Source organism: Gouania willdenowi, assembly GCF_900634775.1.
Source record: "Gouania willdenowi chromosome 24 unlocalized genomic scaffold, fGouWil2.1 scaffold_320_arrow_ctg1, whole genome shotgun sequence".
NCBI classification, from domain to species: Eukaryota; Metazoa; Chordata; class Actinopteri; order Blenniiformes; family Gobiesocidae; genus Gouania; species Gouania willdenowi.
In genome coordinates, this window is record NW_021144848.1 from 1,803,461 (window position 1) to 1,824,150 (window position 20,690).

The 20,690-nt window shown below is 38.4% G+C and overlaps 2 protein-coding genes across 9 annotated transcripts in view; one reads left to right on the top strand and one right to left on the bottom strand.

Moving 5' to 3' along the window:
* The window catches only part of tbc1d32 (TBC1 domain family, member 32), a 116,422-nt gene that overhangs the window by 46,761 nt on the left and 48,971 nt on the right, over window positions 1-20,690 (top strand). For 5 of the 8 annotated variants that reach the window (XM_028440609.1, XM_028440607.1, XM_028440610.1 and 2 more), the window contains 12 exons: window positions 5,782-5,938; window positions 6,032-6,196; window positions 7,027-7,171; window positions 7,264-7,335; window positions 8,261-8,380; window positions 13,082-13,160; window positions 13,935-14,038; window positions 14,123-14,184; window positions 15,040-15,184; window positions 16,141-16,200; window positions 17,203-17,296; window positions 17,365-17,502. In XM_028440609.1, the coding sequence (XP_028296410.1) occupies window positions 5,784-5,938; window positions 6,032-6,196; window positions 7,027-7,171; window positions 7,264-7,335; window positions 8,261-8,380; window positions 13,082-13,160; window positions 13,935-14,038; window positions 14,123-14,184; window positions 15,040-15,184; window positions 16,141-16,200; window positions 17,203-17,296; window positions 17,365-17,502 (1,339 nt within the window). In that variant the 5' untranslated portion in view covers window positions 5,782-5,783. Of the gene's footprint in view, window positions 1-4,593; window positions 4,699-5,781; window positions 5,939-6,031; window positions 6,197-7,026; window positions 7,172-7,263; window positions 7,336-8,260; window positions 8,381-13,081; window positions 13,161-13,934; window positions 14,039-14,122; window positions 14,185-15,039; window positions 15,185-16,140; window positions 16,201-17,202; window positions 17,297-17,364; window positions 17,503-20,690 lie in introns of those variants that run through there. The other 3 variants (XR_003672999.1, XM_028440606.1, XM_028440613.1) reach the window with 1 other exon arrangement.
* Window positions 1,174-4,400, bottom strand: hsdl1 (hydroxysteroid dehydrogenase like 1). Its single transcript, XM_028440616.1, has 5 exons — window positions 3,958-4,400; window positions 2,932-3,383; window positions 2,329-2,412; window positions 1,555-1,671; window positions 1,174-1,481 (listed from the first exon to the last, which is right to left on the bottom strand). Exons 1-5 carry the CDS (start codon window positions 4,175-4,177, stop codon window positions 1,410-1,412), a joined length of 945 nt encoding a protein of 314 aa, XP_028296417.1. The 5' UTR covers window positions 4,178-4,400; the 3' UTR covers window positions 1,174-1,409.

Sequence of the window (20,690 nt, forward strand, 5' to 3'; positions counted from 1 at the left end):
AGCGTAATTAACAATTAAACCTCACTTCTACGCTCCTTATTAAGAGATTTTGTTCACTTACCTGTTCACTTGCATTATGCTGCTCCGCCATTTTTCATCGCGCAATGAAGGAGGAAGGGGGCGTTTCCAGCAGGAAGCCCTACAATGGTGTATTGTAAGCTGAGTGCTGATTGGCTGATCCTCACACGTAATTAAACCAGGGTCACAATTTGTCTGTGTATTTGGTTTTGTACTTGTAAGAGAAAAGTTCTTACATGCACACAAAAGGTATTTTGCAGACACAAAATTGTTTTACAAATACAAATTATTCTTCACTCACATTTTTTTTTTACGCACAAAGATTTTTTTGCACACACACAATCTTTATGACCCTAATTTTATCCCATAATAAACAGACACACTGATCAGTTTCACCTCGTCTGTGTCTCTGATGCTGCGTTCATTCAGATCAGCCTACATCATAAAGTGGAATATATTTATATTTTATAATATCTTACAGGACTGAGGCTCTTTGCGTTACCACAGAATACATGGATTCATTTATTCATCGGTATCAAAGCGTCCACCGTTTTTATCAGCTGACTTACTGTATGTAGGTCAGTCCATCAGATATAAATAACTGTTTCCTATAGGATGTCATGGTAAATGAAATGATAAATATTTTCTCTCCTGTCAGTCACATCAGATCCACACAGTGACGTGTTCACAATGATCCTCTTTTTATTAGACAGCTCGTTTTCTAAGAGAACTGACTGATCAGGAGGCGGGGCTTTAATACTCGCTCAGATCCTAGCCAGAACAAAACCTGGTCCCGACCAGGTTAGTCGTTCAGCCTAAGTTACCATGGTGATTTAGCCCCGTGAGACGTTAGCCAGCTTCATGCCATAAGATAAAATCTATCTTCGTAGTACAGGTCCTTAGTGTATTTTAGACATCACTTTGTGTTTTTGGAGACATTTTGTGTATTTTAAAATGTTTTTCTAGTCTTTTTGTGTATCTGTCACCTTGTGATTTTTTGGAGTTTTGTGTATTTTTTATTGTTATTTTGTACGTTTTTGGAGTACTTTTGTGTATTATTCTGTCCTTTCTGTATTCTTTAATGTTTTTTTCTATATAATTATATGTAATATATTTTTGGAGTCAGTTTTTCATAAAACAACACACCACCAGAAGGACTTTAGAAGTATTTATTGCTCTCATTTGCAAAAATGAGACATTTCTTTATAATTCATCCCTGCTTAAGGCCAGATGTTGAAAAGATGTTTTTTCTCACACTGTCAATCACAGTTTGCATTGGATCCCCTCCCCCTCCCTCAAAGTGCAACAGTTGGCTGGTTTGGTCCATGTCCTCCACAAAGTTTAGGTTAGCGTTAGCATTAGACTTAGCAGCAGCAGCAGGGACGACGCCCTCAGGATGAAGCGATGAACCAACCTGATCCAAGGATCCAGATCCACTCAGGAATCCACCTGATCAGCCCACACTGTGGGGTAGAAACACCTGGTGAGTAATGAATCCACATCTGGATCAGGTTCAAAGGTCAGCTCAGCGCTCACCTGCAGAGTGTGAGGCCAGTATCCAGTGGTTCGATGGGACACGCCCAGCGTGGACACGGCGTGGTGAGCAAACGTCTCCGGCTTTGGAACAAACCATCCATGGCTGCCTGATGCCACCTGAGAACATGCACACGCACGCAGATTTATTTCAACTGTAAATAAAAATAAATTCTAAAGCAACATATCTAACTATCTTCAGCTTTCATACAACATGTAAACATGTGGACTGCACTTCTTAAACACTCTGAACTTAACAGGACAGTACAAGGCAGGACAAGATACAATACAAATTGCAGCCTTTGCAATTAGAAAATTGTGTTTTATATCGCAATAATATCACAAATGCAATAAATCGTTCAGCCCTAGTTTATAAGTGTTTGAAGTGTCTTGAAAATGGAAAATATTGCAAAAAAGTGATGAAAATAGGTTAAAATATGAAAAGTTAAAGATGTAAATCTGTGTTTTAATGGGTTTAAAGTGATGAAAAATGGTGGAAAAGGTGGTGAAATGGGATTTTAAAAAACAGAAATTGGTTAAAAGTTGCAAATTAGAGAGGCAAAAACAGACAGAAAAAGTGGTTCAGAGACAATATTGGAACAATTAGTTTAAACTGGCAAATAATGGGCATGACAAGTCGTAAATGTGGTTAAATTGGTAAAAAAAATAAGCATGAATAGTGGTGAAAAGACCCCCTCCCAGTGTCTCACGACCCCAAATGGGGTCCTGAGCCCATGGTTGAGAACCACTGCTGTAGACGAACAGAAGGCAGATTACCTGTAAAGGCTGAAGACTCTGAATGAAGAGTCCTCTGTGTTTGTACTCGTGCTGTAGAGCTGATGAAAAATGCTCCATGTATCCCTAAAATAAGAAACAAATGGGAAAAGATTTAAAACGGTGAAGACGACGAGAACTGTAGCATCACTAAGATAAAAACTCCTGCTTTTTGGACTTGTTGTGTATTTTGTTAATCATTCTGAGTGTTTTTGTGTCATTTTGTCAAATTTTCTATCATTTTGTGTATTTTAGTTTTAGTTTAGTTTGTTTTTTTCTTCATTTTGTGTGTTTTTGTTGTTGTTTTGTGTTTTTCACATCACTGTGTATTTCTCTTCATTTTGTGTGTTGTTTTGTGTGTATTTTGAGTCACCTGGTGTATTTTTCCTGTAATTGCTGTATTTTTTTAATGTTTTTGGATTTGAGTTCATTGGTTTTTTTCCCCAGTGTTCCAGTCCAACTGGTGTCCCTTTCAACTGGTGACCTACGTCTAAAGCATAGTTTGTTTTTTTAAATTAGTATTAGTCACGTGTAGACAAATACAGATCCTTTTCTGAGGCAGTAAATTTAATAAAGTGCAACACCAACAGTTGTGGAAAGTCGTACTGTGCAGGCGGCGAGAGTCACCCTCCCGGGCAGTGGCTGACAGCAATAACCCGAGGACACGTTGACCACGGCCCCTCGTCTGCGCTCCACCATCCCCGGTAGAACCAGTCGAGTCATCAGAGTAGCAGACGCCACGTTCCTGGTGACCAAAGCCATGAGCTGGTGTTCGTCTGTGCTCAGCAGTTTCTGAGGAGAGGAAACCAGGGACTGGTCCACACAGTTGATCAGGAAACCCACGTCTCTGTCTCTCAGGGCTTCTTTCACCAGCTTGATGGTGGAGCCGGGGTCCAGTGACAAGTCGGCCACGATGACCAGTGTTTCCACAGGGTAGCGCTGGGAGAGGGAGGAGGCGGAGTCTCTGATGGCTGCTTCATCGTGAGTGACGAAGATGATGCTGATGCTGTGCCGGGCCAGCTCCTCTGCATAGGCTTTACCCAGAGGCTCCCATGCTCCTACACACACACACACACACACACACACACACACACAAAAAAATCATTTTAAAAAAAATATTTTCTACACTACACTGAATTATTATAATTTTTCAACCTTTTTTCATCAAAATATAAATGTATTTCTATACATTTTGTTTGTAAATGTATAGAATGAAATTGTGACTTCTCAAATTAAATCTTTGGTATATATATATTTTATTTCTTAAAAAAAAAAATAATCTGAAATTACAGTTTTAAAATAAAAAATAAAAATATAACTTTTAGATTACATAAATATATTAATGTTTTTCTATTGATAAATTGTGTTTTTAGATTTTCATATAGTTTTCCAATGTTTAAAAATACAATCAAATTTTAATTTATTTTTGTTTATAAATTTCAAAATTCATAATTGTGTGAATCTCTTAAATAAAAATATTTATTTATCAAAAAATATTTACTTATAGTTTTGAAGTTTTAATTCATACATTTTCCCCTCCAGAATTGTAAATGTGTGTTATTCCCCTTAAAGTTAAACGCACTTAGAAATGATTGGGTGTTATTTGTGTAATGTTGGGTAAATATTTCATACCGTAAACTACAGCCCAGGCTCCGTAGCGGTGCTTTAAACTCCTTCCCGGGAACAACCGGGGCACGAAGTGAACCCTGACCGAGCTCCAGCAGCTCCTCAGAAGCCTCACGGCTTTACTGGCCGCGTACAGAGCACCGAGCAGGGCTAAAGTGTCCCGGTAGAAGCCGCACGTCAGACAGATCTCCCGGTACAGGAACTCAAAGCTGTCCACCGCCGCCATGTTTGTTGTGTCTGATGCTAACCGGGCTAGCTGTGGCTCATTCAGAAGACCAAAACCCGGCTTACCCCCCACATAATGACAAAATTAAACAGAGACTAAAACGTAAACAAAACACGGAATTGTTCCTAATTCGTGTCTCCAAGTCTAAAACGTGTTATTTTGAGGGTTATTTGCAGCAGGTCATGAGGAAAAGTCAAAACGCAGCTAATAGCAAAACAATGGATCACGTGACACTGTGACGTACACGTAGAAAACTTAATATTTTTTTTCTTCTTCCATACCCTTTTTCTATTATTCAGTTATTTATCATAATTATGTAATTAATCATTTTTTTATTATTATTGAAATATTTACAATTTTATACAGTTTACGTTATTTAATTTATGAAGGCAGAGTAAATTAAGTTTGAGTCCTATGGCGCACCGTAGGCAACTCCTGGTTACCATGGAGACGCAGCTGTCAGTAATCTTTTAAATGGGGAAAATAGCTGTTGTTTTCTCATTAATCCGGATCAAAACGAGGTGATTATTTGATCCAAAAATATTTTTTTTAAGTCATATTACGTGTTTGTGGTTTTGGTTTGTCTTGTAGAGCTTGCTAGTTATTTGAAGCAACCGGACGGTGTTGTCTCTGCTAGCTGCGATGCTAATGCTAGCAGCAGAGATGCTAAACAGAGTTGCTGTAATAATGCGGGCGGACAGTCATGACTTATGTGTGAAGCTAATGATAACGGAATTCCACCGTCCAGATACAGCAGATGAGCAGTTCTAATTTGTTTTCACATGAAGCCCTTAGCACAGACTACTTAAGTGTGCTGTGGTATCTGCAAATGATTTGTGTATATATATATATATATAATTCTGTTTAATATTTAGTATTTTTCTGTTGACGTGTGTTTTTTGAGTCATTTTATATATTTTGTTTTCATTTTGTGTATTTTTCTAGTATGTTTTTTGTTGTCAATTTATGTTTTTGTTGTCTCTTTGTATGTCGCGTTATTTTGTGAATTTCTGTTGACGTGTGTTTTTGGAGTCCATTTATGTGGGTTTTTTGTTTCTGTTTTTTTTTTTTTTCTGACATTTTGTGTGTTTTTGTTATTGTTTCCTGTGTTTTTAGAGTCATTTTATGTATTTTTCAGACATTTTGCATGTTTTTTTTTTTTTTAGTCATTTTGTGTATTTTTGTTGACGTTTCATGTGTTTTTTTAGTCATTTTACGTATTGTATTTGTCATTTTGTGTATTTTTCTGACATTTTGTATGTTTTTGTTGTCATTTTGTCTATTTTTGTAGTCTGTATGTCTGGAGTAGTTTGTGTATTTCTTTTGACGTGTTTTTTGAGTCCATTTATGTACTTTATTTGTCAATTTGTGTAATATTTTGACTTTTTGTATGCCTGGAGTCATTTAGTGTATTTCTGTTGATGTTCGTGTGTTGTGCTATGTATTGTATTTGTCATTTTGTGTATTTTTCTGACATTTTGTATGTCTGGGGTCATTTTGTGTGTATGTTGTATGTATATATTTGTGGCTTGTCGGGTTTGCTTCATTCCCCATAATGTTCTCACTCATACAGTATCTCTCCATGTTCTCCTCTCCTGTGTCAGAGATGTCTGAGGTGTGCGTTGAAGATGAGCTGGACTTGCAGTCCCTCCTCAAGCAGCTCCTGAGAAGCATCAGCGACCAAATCTCCAGTGCTCCTTCCACTGAGCATGCAGAGGATGTTCTTCTTCACCTGGAGGAGACAGACAAGAACTTCCACAAGTAGGAGAACATGGGTTCTTACCTTTCAAAATCAATTAGAATTGTGAAAAACTTCCAGAGGAATGATGTGGTGTTTGTGTGCTAACCTTTCAGTTATGAGTTAGTGAAGTATCTGCGTGGCTACGTGGAGCGCTCACTGGGATCTGTGGTGGACGAGGGCATGAAGACCTGGACCAGAGGAGAAGGACAACACGCGGTCGGCTCAGGACATGACGCCCTCATCCAGGCCCTGACGCACAGAACCAGAGACTCAGCAGAGTGAGAAAACTCACTTTATCTGTGTGTTATAGTCACTGTTGTAGAGTCTGAGTCATGTTTATCACACACTTTCACTGCATCTCGGTCATTATTAAGCATATTTATATTTTAGTTTTATTTTTGAATTATTTGATATTACCATATTTTATATTTTTAATAAAATAAATAAAATAAATAAAATAAATAAAATAAATAAAATAAATAAATAATAGTTTTATTTTTTTCTTTATTTTAATCATGTTTTATTATTAAGAAATAATGATATTAATATTAACTAACATCCTGCTATGAAGGGCGGGGGCCACAAAATATGATTATCAGAGCCAAGGGCCACATTATAAAATATTGATTAATCTGAAGATTTTTACAGGAAAGAAGAAAGGTTTTTTTTTTTTGGGTAATTTGTGTGTTTTAATAGTCATTTTGCACATTTTTCTGACATTTTACATGTTTTTGTTTTTGTTCTGTGTGATTTTGTTGTCGTTTTGTGTGTTTTTTTTTAGTCATTTGTAATTTTATGTATTTTATTTGTCATTTTATAAATATTTTTTGTCATTTTGTGTACTTTTGTTGTCTTTTTGTACATCTGTACTTTTTGTGTATTTCTGTTGACTATGTTGTTTTTGGAATCCATTTATTTTTTTGTTGCCTTTGTGTGTTTTCTGTCATTTTGTGTGTTGTTGTGTACTTTTTCAGTCTATTTATGCCTCTGTAAATGTGTTTAAAGTTTATGTTGCCCGTACCTAATGCATTGGATGGGAGTGTTCAACTGTTTAAAATGCTCTTTTTATTTTCTAGCTCAGGTTTGTTCCACTCTTTGTTTGTTCCAGGTACCATCAGATGATGCAGACGTTAAAAAGCAACACGACGGCGGTGGTGGAGTCTCTGATTGGCGTGTCTGAGGAGGAGCTGAGCAGTCAGAGCAACGTTCAGTACGTAGACGAGTGCTCTGACAGCGACTCATCCTTTAACCAGGTCAGAGCAGGAAGAAACGCTGACTCGTCTCATATCAGTCCACACTGCACTGGGCTCCAGACTCTCTCTCTGTGTGTGTGTGTGTGTTACAGAGCTATGGCTTCATCAGACAGGAGCAGCTGCAGGTTCTGGCTGAACAACTGGATGTCAGGAAGCCCAAAGAGGTTGAACGTCGTACACTTTGATGCTTCTGCGTCCTTGTCTTTGTAGTGGAGATTAGATTAGCTTCCTCACACCTGGCTGTAGATAAGAGTTGAATTTGAGCCACACATACTAGGCTCTATTCTAATGGCAGAAAGCTCACAAATTTTAACACATTAATAAAGCATTTCACTCAATTATATAGAGCAGGGGTTCTCAACCTTGGGGTCACGAGACACTGGGAGGGGGTCGCCAAATGCCTTCGAGAAAATAAGAATATTTTTGGAATAATTTGAACCAATTTTTGCTTATTTTTACCCTTTTTCTGCAACTTCACCAAACTTGCCATATTTTAACCTATTTTCATAATTTTTTCTTGCCATATTTTTGCTTTTTTAAATGCATTTTTGCGACATTACTCCCATTTCTGACACTTTTTCATCATATTTCAATGCCTTTTCTGCCCATATTTTCCACTTTCAAGACATTTTCAGCACTTATAAACCCTTTCCAACACTTTCCCACCTAATGTCACATATTGTTGACCCATTATTTTCTCTTTTACCTTATTTTCACCATATTTAATCCTTGTTTTTTTAAAATCTTTTTTAGTATTTGCCAGTTTAAACTAATTGTTCCATTATTTGAAACTTTGAACCCTTTTTACCACTTTTTCTGTCTACTATAATAAACTTCCTGAATAACAGTGGATATTATTTGTATAAATAAATAAATGAGGTTATCACAGATTCATAGGACAATGGACAAAACAAAAAAAACAAAAGGCCTTCAACAAAGCTGGAAGCATCACATCGTCCAAAATGTGTTGGAATAATGAAGCGATTAGATTGACCTTACGAGGCCCACACACAGTCGTATAGTGTTATCAGTCTTTATCCACCAATCCTGCTTCCCAGCACAGTTATGGTTGCACGTGTGTGTGTGTAGGTGCGTCGGGAGGCCCTCCAGGCCCTCTGCTCTGCTCCTCCCTCTGACGTGCTGAGCTGTGAGAGCTGGAGCGACCTTCGCAGAAACCTTTGTGCAGCTCTGACTGAGCCTGACCTCAGCGTGAGTTTCTCTTCATCACTTCTGTGTACATACTATGTATATATATATATATACACTGTATATATTTGCAAATATATAGAAAAGGACGAGCACACAGCTGTCACTGTGGTTTGAATACTTTAACACACTATTTATTTGAAACAATTTCATACAAAAAGAAAAAGCTTTAGTAGTATGAGTACATACATGTTTCCATTTGTAGCCTACATAGTGCAACAGATTAGTTAAAAAAAAATTCACTTTGGTATAAAAGCATGAAATATATACTGTCTAAGGGCCACTATTTTGGAAAAAGGCGTTGGCCACTCAAAAATTTAATATGGCGGCCATTTTTTATAAGATGGCCGCCATTGCTATTCGATATTTATTATATAGCCAAAAAATGCTCGAATCTTGCCAAACGAGGTGTCAGCGGGAAGGTCTGGTCCTCCCGAGTCTGAATATTTGCTTTCTCCCCCAGTTAGAGTCAGGACTGCTTCCGCTAGAGGCGAAACACTCCATCGTCTCAAAAAACTTGTGAAAAATCCAAAAATGCTCGGATCTTGTCAAATGAGGTGTCAGTGGAAAGGTCCTCCTGAGGCCGTGGAAGTTTGGTGTTTTCCTGCACCAGGAGTAACCTCAGAGCAGTATGAGCAAAAGGGAGTGACTTTGATACCGCTTTCTCCCATTGACCGCGGTTACCCTTTGTGCATGAAAATACCAAACTTCCGCGGCCTCCTGCGGGCGCATTTCGGCCTCTAGCCGAAAACAAACCACATATTTGGACTCGGGGGGAAGAAAACGAGTCCGCTGGTGCAACATTTTTCACAAAATAAGCAATTTTTTTGCACCGCGATTGAGTGCCTCATCTCTAGCGGGCGCAGTTCTAACTCTCCCCGAGAGGGCTGCATATTGCACATATTCGGACTTGGGAGAACCAGACCTTTCCACTGACACCTTGTTTGCCCAGATCTGAGCACTTTTTGGTTATAACTTATATAACAACCATTGAATAGCAATAACGGCCATTTTGAAATATGTCCGCCATATTGCATTTTTGAGTGGCCAACGCCTTTTTCCAAAATAGCTGCCTTTAGAGAGGAACTGTGCCAAATTTTGTACTTTTTTCATACTTTATACCAAAGTGAACAATTTTCTTGAAATATGCAATTAATCTGCTGCACTAACATGGCTAATGCCATGATATGTATTAACATAAATATTGTAGATCACATGAATAAATACGCTGCTCGAAAGGAAGTGGGTTGAAGTAGCACTTATTATTTCCCACCTTCATTTTTCATTCAGTTTTCAAAACTTATATTCCTGACAGTTTCAACTTTACAGACATCAATTATTATTGTTATATATACTGTATATACACAAGGCTGATATACATTCATACTCCCACATAATCTTTGATGACAATAAACATGTTAGACTATCGCTCTTCCTCAGCTCTATACTTTAAGAAAATGCATTGCTTGTACATTGATTTAAATACATTGATGCTTGTGTTCATCCGCCAGAAGGCCGTTCTACAGTTTTACACACACACACACACACACACACACACACACACACACACACACACACACACACACACACACACACACGCAAAAACTTTTCCTTGTTGTTCTGATAGTTTTCCCATTCCCCTAAGTTGATTCCCTCCATCTTTGAACTAATTTTGTATTTTTGTAGGCAGATCATTTCTATTTGCTCTATACATTATTTGTGCTGTGGAATATTGGACAAGATCATTTCATTTTAATCATTTTGAGTTAGTTTGTTCAATATATCCTACTTTGTGTCATTACCATTGTCACTCACTGTATGGTGTATTAAAAAAGGTTTCTGAGATTCAACATCAAGCTTAGGTTAACTTCATACTGAGTTTAGGCTTAAGTTTGGATTTAGGTTTGGACTAAGGTTTATGCTTAAGTTTAGGTTTAAATGTATGCTTGGTTTTAGACTTACGTTTATGCTTAACTTTATGATCATGTTTATACTTATGTTCATGCTTAATTTTATGTCCATGTCTAAGTTTATACTTAAGTTTAGGTCTAGCTTTAAGGTTAAGTGTAGTTTTAGCTTTAAGGTGAAGTGTAGGTTTAGCTTTAAGGTGAAGTGTAGGTTTATGGTTAAGTGTAGGTTTAGTTTTTTGTTTAAGTTTAGGTTTATGTTTAAGTGTAGTTTTAGCTTCATGGTTAAGTGTAGGTTTAGCTTTATGGTTAAGTGTAGATTTAGTTTTATGTTTAAGTGTAGGTTTAACCCCACCTCTAGACCAAGTACTGATTATCTAAGGGATTGTACTATCAAGTCCTATAAGCTAAGCTGGATATTTCCAGTGACTGTTGTGAAAGTGCAGCTGACAAGGGAAAGACCATATGATGTCTTGGAAAGACAGCTGACAGGAGGGAAAGACCATATGATGTCTTGGAAAGACAGCTGATAGGAGGGAAAGACCATATGATGTCTTGGAAAGACAGCTGACAGGAGGGAAAGACCCCAACGGGGCTGTCATGGAGTAGCTATCCATGATGGCAGGCTCTGTCGCTTGATAAGTGCACAAAGACCACCCCTTATTGCTACAAAAAATCCAAAGAGGAAAAACCCCCAGCGTCTGCGAGAGCGGGGGCGGAAGGCAAGGGCAGCTTCAGTTCAAGAACCAAACGGAGTTCCATACCGGCTGTATAAAAACTCCCCAAACATCTTACGCATTCTGTGGCGACTAATAAAGGTGATTTGAACAAAGCAAACCATACCAAAAGTGTGGCGAAGAGCAGGAGGAGTGGTAATCCCCAAGGAGAAGGATGCCTCAAACATTGATCAGCTCCGCCAGATCAACCCATTGAATGTGGAAGGAAAGGTCTTCTTTAGCATTGTGGCTAAAAGGATGACAACATACTTGAAGCAAAACAACTTGATTGACACATCTGTGCAGAATGTTAGCATACCTGGTTTCTCAGGATGCTTGGAGCATACCAGCATGATATGGCACCAAATACAATCTGCCAAAAGTAAAGGAAGAGACCTGCACGTCTTATTCCTGGTGAGAAACTACTTCCAAGATCTGCAATTCTGTATTCAAACAACAGAATACACAACATCATGGCAATCTTTGGAGGTGGGAATAATGGCTGGAGGTACCATCTCCCCTCTAGCCTTCACCATGGCAATGGAATTGATTATTCAAGCTTCCAAATGGGTTGTGGGAGCAGAACGTCTGCAATCTGGACATCGTCTGCCTCCTATTCGTGCCTACATGGATGACATGACCATCTTGACCTCAACCGTTGCATGCACCAAACATCTACTGGGATTGCTTGTGGCCAACTATGCATGGGCAAGGATGAAGTTTAAACCTAGTAAATCCAGGAGCATATCCATTGTCAAAAGGAAACTGGTGGACCAGAGGTTCCACATCAAGGATACACCCATCTCATTGGTGTCAGAACTGCCTGTTAAGTCCCTAGGACGCTGGTACAACGCAAGCCTCAAAGACGCAGACCAGTGTACCCTGGAAGGAAGGAGAACTACCAACAACACCCTCCCTCCTCCTATAGGCACAGAAACACCACCTCATTTGTAAGAGCAAGACAACTCCCAGCAAAGCCTTCTGCAAGAGTGGAAGCAACCCTCCTATACAGAACCCGGGACTGGAGAATGCAGGTTGACTTAGACCAGAGACTCACCTTTCTGCCTGAGATTATTACATCTAAACTCAGGCCAGACCTGGTCTTGTGGTCAACCTCTCAGAAGTCGCTTTTCAACGTGGAACTAATGGTACCATGGGAAGCTATATTTGGTGAAGCATATGAGCTTAAGCAACTGAAGTACTCCGACATAGCAACTGAGGCAAAACAACATGGCTGGTGTGCCCAGGTGCTTCCGGTTGAGGTTGGGTGTTGAGGATTTGTTGCCACGTCCACAACCAAGCTTCTCAAGCGAATGGGAGTGCGAGGACAGGCCTTCTGACAAGCTGTCAAGTTACTGTCGGATGCTGCTGAACAAAGCAGCAGCTGGCTATGGATTAAAAGAAAGGATCCCAGCTGGGCTGCAAAGTGACCTTCGAGGGGTAAAAGCAGAGTGGGGCACACCTGGGACTCCAGGTGTCGCCGTTGAGCTTTTTGCAGGTGTTGTGGGCCTTTCAATGAAATACCAATGAAGGAGGGTGTCCACCTGAAGACCCCTGTGAAGATTTTACCCCTTTAACCCCACCTCTAGACCATGTACTGATATTGTACTATCTAGTCCTATTATGTAAAAAAAACTTAGCTCTATGGTTAAGTGTAGGTTGAGCTTTATGTTTAAGTAAAGGTTTAATTGTAGGTTTAGCTTTATGTTGATGTTTAGGTTTATGTTTAAGTTTAGGTGGATGGATAGATTTAGGCTTAAGTTTATTTTTTTATTCTTGCATAAGTAACAGGACAAAGTGCAGGACTCTCACAAATGTCACTGGACTGTTCTTTATCAGTAAAGCAGACTCACACACTGAGTGTTCAGGTGGGATTTTGGTTTTTAAACTGAGGTTGGCGGCTGACCTAAGGACCCCAAACGAGAGCAGACAGGACGATGAGAGCGTGAGATTATCCTGGAATCTACCGTTGGTTTAGTTAACTTGATGCTGATTTTAATCTTCTAATAAAGTGCGTTCTCTGTAAATGTCAGGTCTATGTCTATTTCTATGATCCCTTTTGTTTTTCTGACCTTCCTCAGGATCGTGTGCTGCTGTTTTTTGCTAAAAGCCTCTCGTCATCTCCGCTGAATGTGACTCGGGAGATTTACACCAGCCTGGGTTTGTATTTAAAGTGTCTTTAAATACAAAGTGTTTCCTTTGATCGTTCATCACTGATGATTAGCAGATTTATGGCTTTTTGACCAAATATCACGATGAGACATGACAAGATGAGATAACATAAGCCCAACTCAGACATAAAAAGACCAGGTTTAACCAAATAAGACAAGACACAACTAGACAAGACTATGAAAATAAAGACATTATACCAGGATAAGACAAGACAATATAATGTCAAACAAGACAGAAAAAGATAAGATGAGATCAAACTAAACAAGATAAGACAGGATAGAGTCTTATCCTGTCTTATCTTATAGGCTGAGACAAGCACAAGGAAATACCAAATACAACAAGACAAGTTTGGACAGGACAAGATCCAATCAAATAAAACAAGAACAGATTAAAATAATAAAGAAAACAAACCAAATAAGAGAAGACAGAGAAAAGGAGGACAAGACAATATGAGGACAAGAAAAATAAGTCACAAGATGAGCCGAAATAAAACAGGATAAAGACCAAAATTGTCCAAATCAGAGAAGAAAGTAAAGACCGTACTTTGTTTCTTTCGGAGGAAATTCAAATCACACAGATTTTCCCACACATTTGGTTTTTTTTTTGGTCATTTTGTTGCGGCTGCTCTGTGGATCTTTACTGCCCTTGATCTCACTGACATGGATCTAAAAGTGTGCGCTGTAGCAGAAGCTTCGTGTTTGTGATAACATTTTTTAACAATGTAAGTACCATTGTGTATTTGTTGTTGCTGTTGTTGTGTAGCTAAAAGTGTGGAGTCAGCGTTTGTGTCCAACAAGCTGATGTTTCCGAGCGGCTCAGCCGTAGTGGACGTGAGCCGACCTGAGATCAGTCGCCTCCTGAAGCAGGTGAGCGCCGCTAAGCTAGCGCCGCTAAGCTAGCGCCGTGTCCCAGAGACCACATCCTCCATCATTCCTCTGCTCCTGTTTCAGATTCGACTGCTCAACGACTTCCAGAGGGAGGCGACCACGTTCTGGATTCGTCATCCAGAGAAGTCAGTCAGTCCTCCCTGTGTCCTACGTCTTTATATCTGAATTATCCAGCGTATGAGAGTAGGAAAATATTATCGGGCCAATTTTGGCCCCGTAGTCTAAATAATGGGGCCATTTTTAAAATGATTAGGGGCCATAGAAAAAAATAGTTACAGCTTGGATACTTTTATAGATTACCATGCACAGTAGCTTCTGTCAAAGGCAAAAAAAATTTAAATCACACCCTTTCATTTTCAGAGAGGAGTTTTCAATTAGTACAGTAGCTATTACAGTAGAAAGATGTAGAAACACTATAGGTTTATTTGGCTCTTAACAGCCTGTAAATATTACACACATCAAACCTGAAAAACAACAATGCAAACAGAAGTAAAATAGAGGTTTATTAGGCCTACAGTTTACAAAGAAAGAAAAATAATGACGTATACAGCCAAGTGTAAACAGGTGTCTTATAAACACAAATGACATTGAATACATCAACACTAGAATCTGCTTCAGTGACAGCATTTATACATTAAAAATCTGCTGACTCAAAGCGTTCATGGGCTGATGTTTTATGGCATATATTTATTTGCAAAAATAACTCTAATAGTGTTGTTACTGCTGCTGAATCTTGTTTCTTTTATATCTGCTATTCAGGCTTGATGATTTAATCATTAATCTACTGAGAGCAGAACTAACAGAACATGTTGCTGTAATAATTACAATAGTTACATTACTGTCTAATGGGACCAGCTTTGCCTTGTGGACACATGAAATATAATTTAGTGTTGTGCTAACATTTATTTCACACAACGCTAATTTCCGACGCTGGTTCAATCTACTGTACAAGTGTTGAGTCATGTGTTCATATGTCTCAGGTACATGGAGGAAGTGATGGAGAGCACCTTCTCCCTTCTGTCCCCGCGTCATGAGCCGGGATCGTGTCCCACAGAGCGGACGCTGGAGCCCGTTCACCTGCTGGTTCTGCTGGACGTCAGAGCCACCTGGTTCATCAGGTGGATGGTACGTACTATGAACACCAGTGGTTCTCAACCCCTAAAATAAAGAGAGCGGGGGACCCCCACTGTAGCTGAAGGTGGTTGAACACAGACATGAACATTGAAGAACAGTCATGTGGAGACAGGACCATCTATAAGGGGGAATAAAGGGGAGAGATTTTTGAGGTCCATCCATAAAGTCAGTAAAATGATGGTCCATTGTTCTATGAATCTGTGATAACCACATTTATTTATTCATCTGAATAATATCCACTGTTATCCAGGAACGTTTATTATTATTATTATAGTCATCTTAATAAGAAATGAAATGGGTTGAAAGTGACCAAAAATGGTGGAAAAGGTGGTGAAATGGGATTTTAAAAACCACAGAAATTAGTTAAAAGGTGCAAATTAGAGTGGACAAAAACAGACAGAAATTGGCAAAAATAAGCATGAAATATGGAAAAGAGGTTAAAAGTGACAATAATGGGTCACCATGTGTGACATTTGGTGGAACAGTGGTTCAGTGTCCCTTAGCGGTGGGGGGGGGGGTTCGTTTGGAGCTTTACGGTGCTCGGGGGTTGGGGGTTGTGTTCCTTCTGGGCAAGCGCTGTTGGTGGGGTGGTAGGTGCAACGGCATTGGTGGTGATAGTGATATATGTACTAATAGCAATAATAATTAATAATTTTCCATTTATAATTTATTACACCACCTCATCTGACTATTAAAAACTAAAATTAAATTAAAAGGAGCAAATTAATGTCAAGAAAAAGTGATGAAAATTGTTTAATTTTGCTGAAAAAAAGGTAAAAATAAGCAAAAATTGGCTCAAATTGTCAATAATCTCAGTTTATTCTGGCCATCTGGGGACCCCCTCCCAGTGTCTTGTGACCCCAAGGTTGAGAACCCGTGACAATCCCTATTCTTTGGATAAAGTGTTTGTGTTCCACGGTGATAATGCTGTGTCTCTGTCCTCTCAGCATGGATGCTACAGCAGGACCGTCGTCCTCCGACTCCTGCAGAGAAAATACAAGTGTTTGGTGAGCGATCGATAACAAAAACTGATCCTAACACATAATAATGTATGTCCACCTCATATAACAGGAACACACGTTATCAGTGAAAGAAGGCTTTTATTTTGAAAACAGAAAATCTATCCTAAACCATGTTTACAATGGATGAATAAATACATACATTAATAAACACAATATATAAATAAATTAACGCAATAAATAAATAGCAGACATGTAAACCATAAAAAGAAAATTTAAAAGTATATGTACACTGACAGAAAAAAATAACATAATTAAAATTGTTAAATGTAATTAAATTTGCTCTGCATGGACTGGCGCCCTGTCTCGGGTGTACCCCTAGTGCCCAATGAGCCCTGGGTGGATTAATATGTTTACAATGAATGAATAAATAAGTAAATATATAAATGATCATAAATACATAGCAGACATGTCAACCATAAATGGAAAATTAACAAATTCTTTAAAAAGTATGTGCACTGAATAATTAAATTGAATTAAATGAAGTGAAATTAAAAGTAATTTAGTTTAAATTTGAATTAAGTTAAATAAAATGTATTTAATTTAGTTTAATATTATTCAATTCAAATTATTGATTTTAAACTAAATGAAATGAAATTACCCTGAAAAACAGGAGAAAGCAGGTCTGAAAATGAATGGATGGATAAAGTAAATGAAAATAAAATATGGTTGTTTATTCCACTTTAGTTCACACAGTTCTAGCCTGAGAACTGACACAATGTGGTTCTGACATTTCAGTCATTGATTGTTTAATCCCAAACCTCCCAATGACTTTAAAGAGGATCACTGGGAACGTTTCCCACAGAAATAGTCAATAACTCCTAAACACGTAGAGATCTCTGCTCTGCTGGGAGTCACATCTTATATTGATTTGTGCTGCTGTATCAGACACTGAAATGAAGCGTGGGGCAGCATCTGTCAACATATGAACACAGCACATCCCACAGGATCATCATCAGCTTTTATTTGTTTCCACCGCTCATTGTGCAGATAGTGTCAGCCATCCAGCAGTGCATCCATTACAGAGACGCATGTGAGCTTTTGACACGCAGCGACCCTCAGATGGATGAGCATCAGCACGACAGTGAGTAACACCACTGGGATGGAAGCCTGGAGTGCAGGGGAGCGCTGGTAACTCTGTTCTTCTTTCAGAGTCTGAGCAGAGAGGAGTTTATTCAGGACGAGAGCTGGAATACGCTCACTTTGTTCACTCACTGAGTCTGTTAGGGAAAGTCATCGTCTACAAACATGGAAGGAAGCTCTTCCCTGTCAGAGTGAAGAAACACAAAGGTAACACCCCCCCCACACACACATACACAGAAAAGAACACCCTCCAATGTACATGACATTTTATCATCAATTATCATTGGTCTGCAGATACAGCCAGTGATTACCAGTAAAACCAGTAATAACCTCATTCCCACAGTGCATGTGACTGTATTCTCTTAAAGCAGAAACTTTTACCACCTCATTTGTTCTGGGGGTCACGTGATCAGCATTCATGTCAGCATTTAGAATACTCACCAATCTGTGTTTTTGATGGTGTTTTGTGGGTTTTTGGTGTCTTGTGCATATTTGTCCAATTTGGTGTTTTTGTTGTCCTTTGGTGCATTTTGTTGTCTTTTTGTTTGTATTTTTGTAATTGTGTATGTGTTTTGGAACCATTTTGTTGTCCTTTTGTGAATATATTTGTAATTTTGTTGTTAATTTGTGCATTTTGTTGTCTTCTGTATTTTTGTAAATTTGTATGTTTTTTTGCCATCATTTTGTGTATTTTGTTGTCCTTTTTTGTATATTTCTGGAATTTTGTATCTTCTTGGAGTCACTTTGTGTATATTTGTTGTCTTTTTGTTTTTATTTCTATAAATGTGTATATTTCTTTAACTTGAAAAGTTATGAATGGATTTGGTGATTAAATTTTGGTGATGATCTGGCTACCAAAAGAAAATATCTCTCAGCGTGCTTTTCTAGTTTTATGTGGTTTTGTTGTATTTCTTTAAATTTGTATGTTTTTAGAGGAGTCATTTTTGGTTTTTGTTGTTTTTGTGCATTTTGTGTATATTTTTTTAAATTTTGTATTTTCCATGTATTTTTTTATTCTTGTTGTCCTTTTGTGTGTATTTCTGTAATTTTGCTTCTTTTTGCAGTCATTTTGTGTATTTTTGCTGTACTTTTCTGTATATTTCTTTCATTTTGCATGTTTTTAGAAACATTTTGTTGTCTTTTTGTGTATTTTCTTGTAAGTTTGCAGCATTTTGGAGTCATTTTGTATATTTCCGCTGTCGTTTTTTAAACATTTTTCTGTAATTCTGTGCTTTTACTTTGGCGGGGCCACACAAACTGAGATTGAGAGCCACCAGTTGCTCACGTTTGTCATAAAGACCATCTTTATAACAATGAGTTTGGTCACTTCTGGTGTAGTGGTGCCGTTTATGGTCCGTGTACCTCGGGTTGGGTTTTACACGAGTCGAGACGTGAATATGTTTGTTGTTTATCAGTCGTTTTTATGACCAACTAAATCTTAGTAAGTTATCTCACGCAGGAATATGATGACGAGCTTCTCCCTCCCTCCGTGACGCACAGTATCCATGCCAACTCACTGTTGAGCCACGCCCACCCAGTGAAACACTCACCGTTTGCTGGTGTTTCTCTAATCATTGATCCACTTATCGATCCCACTTCACTGGAGTCTTAAAGTTTTATGCTCCGTAATCATCTGTGGTCTGTCTGTCTTTACTGAGGGCGGAGACAGTTACAGTTTCTCCTTATCACTGAGGCTCATTCTGGAATGTTTACTGGGAACGTCCCAGCAGCTATAGTGAGTTTCATGAAGAGTCATGAACAGTCATTAAAGATGATAAGATTATATTATATTATTACTATACAATCACAGTTTTTCACCACAAGTCATTTTAGGATGGAGACATTTAAGGCTTTACTGGTTTAACTGGAACATAAACAAATATTGTAAAACCTTAAAGGGGACATATCATGCTAAATCTACTTTTTTAGCCCTTAAATACATTTTGTTGTATATTTAGTGCTTAGAAGTACAGGAAAAATCAAATTAGTCTCTTCAGGAGCTCCGTAGATATCATTATATTCTGTTTTGCTCATATTTTTCAATCTGTTTTGATTTTTCTATTCTCTATTACGTTTTTTGAACTATTACATCACAGTATTTGCAGCGGAACTGCCAAATTAGTTCATCAACTCCAAGTCCAACACTTCGAGCAATCCGCCATTTTTATTTCTCGCTTTTATTTTGTAATTCAAGCTCAAGGATGCTGAAATTACGAGAGGATAAGTCAAAATGTTGGGTTGTTGGATGTAGTAACCCACACACTTCATTACACCGTCTCACAGCATCAGAACCTTTTCAAAGTGTCTGGTTGAGTTTTATTTTTTATAGAAATGTACCCACATCTGTGGGTAAGATCATTTTTGTGTGCGTGAAGGAAGCACTTCAAAGATGACTGCTTCATCAACCTCCACCAGTATAAAGAAGGATTTACAGAAAGACTTTGTCTGATTGAGGGTTCAATTCCTTCTATCTTTGGAGACGACAAACAGAGCACTTCGGTAAACTGTAAATAACGCTAAAAAGTGTGATGATAAGACGTCCCTGTCATTGTTTTGTTAGCATTAGCAGTTGCAGCGTCTTCATATGTTAGCGCTGTGTGCTCGTTTTAGATCCTTGATGATATGGCCTACGTGGTTTAATTTAAGTCTAAAGTTTTCATTAGTCATTTCATTTTGACGTTTTTGTCTTTGAAAAGACTGTATTAAAATGCATTTCGTGACGTTAGCTTGGCGCTAGCGTTAGCTCGGTGCTTGTGTTAGCTCACTTGTTAGGGTTCTGCAGGTTCTTCATCTTCATTTTCATCTCGCTCCGCTGGGTCCGACTCTGGCTCAAACATGTAAAGCTGGATGGACAAGTCTAACGTTGTTGACATTTTGTAAATAACGTGTGATTAAAAAGTTTATGCACCGCTACATAGCCGTATCTCTTCTATCAAACTACAAAAATGGCCGAGCAGGGTTGAGTTGAACCGAGTGTCACCTGAGGAGGGGGCGGGGTATGAAGTGTCTCATTTGCATTTAAAGAGACAGCACCAAAACGAGTTGCTCTCAGAAGCACATCAGAAAAGGGGTAGAAAAGGGGTGGAGCTATAATAATGAGGAATTCAGACCCAAGCATTGCAGTTCTGCTTTATATTGACCATAACTGTTTAATTTATATGTAAAAAGAAAGGATTTAAAACCATGATATGTCCCCTTTAAAGATTGGCTTCACTAAAATGTTGATACAGAACGCCAGAAAAAATATGACTGGAGGTTTGACCCAAATCAATCCTTAAAAAACTCCACCTGTTTGAATATATGCTGTGATTTAATCACCGTTCATCACATGAGAAACTGTAGAATAAGAAAGAAACAAAAAAGCAAGTCATTGTTTTAATCAACATGTAAAAACT

Excerpts from the sequence above, each read along its gene's own strand:
- hsdl1 (XM_028440616.1), bottom strand. The coding sequence starts at position 4,177 with ATGGCGGCGGTGGACAGCTTTGAGTTCCTGTACCGGGAGATCTGTCTG. Across the intron at positions 3,384-3,957 it reads AGCCTGGGCTGTAGTTTACG|GAGCATGGGAGCCTCTGGGT; the intron begins GTATGAAATATT and ends GTGTGTGTGTAG. Across the intron at positions 1,482-1,554 it reads ACTGGCCTCACACTCTGCAG|TGTGGGCTGATCAGGTGGAT; the intron begins GTGAGCGCTGAG and ends TCTACCCCACAG.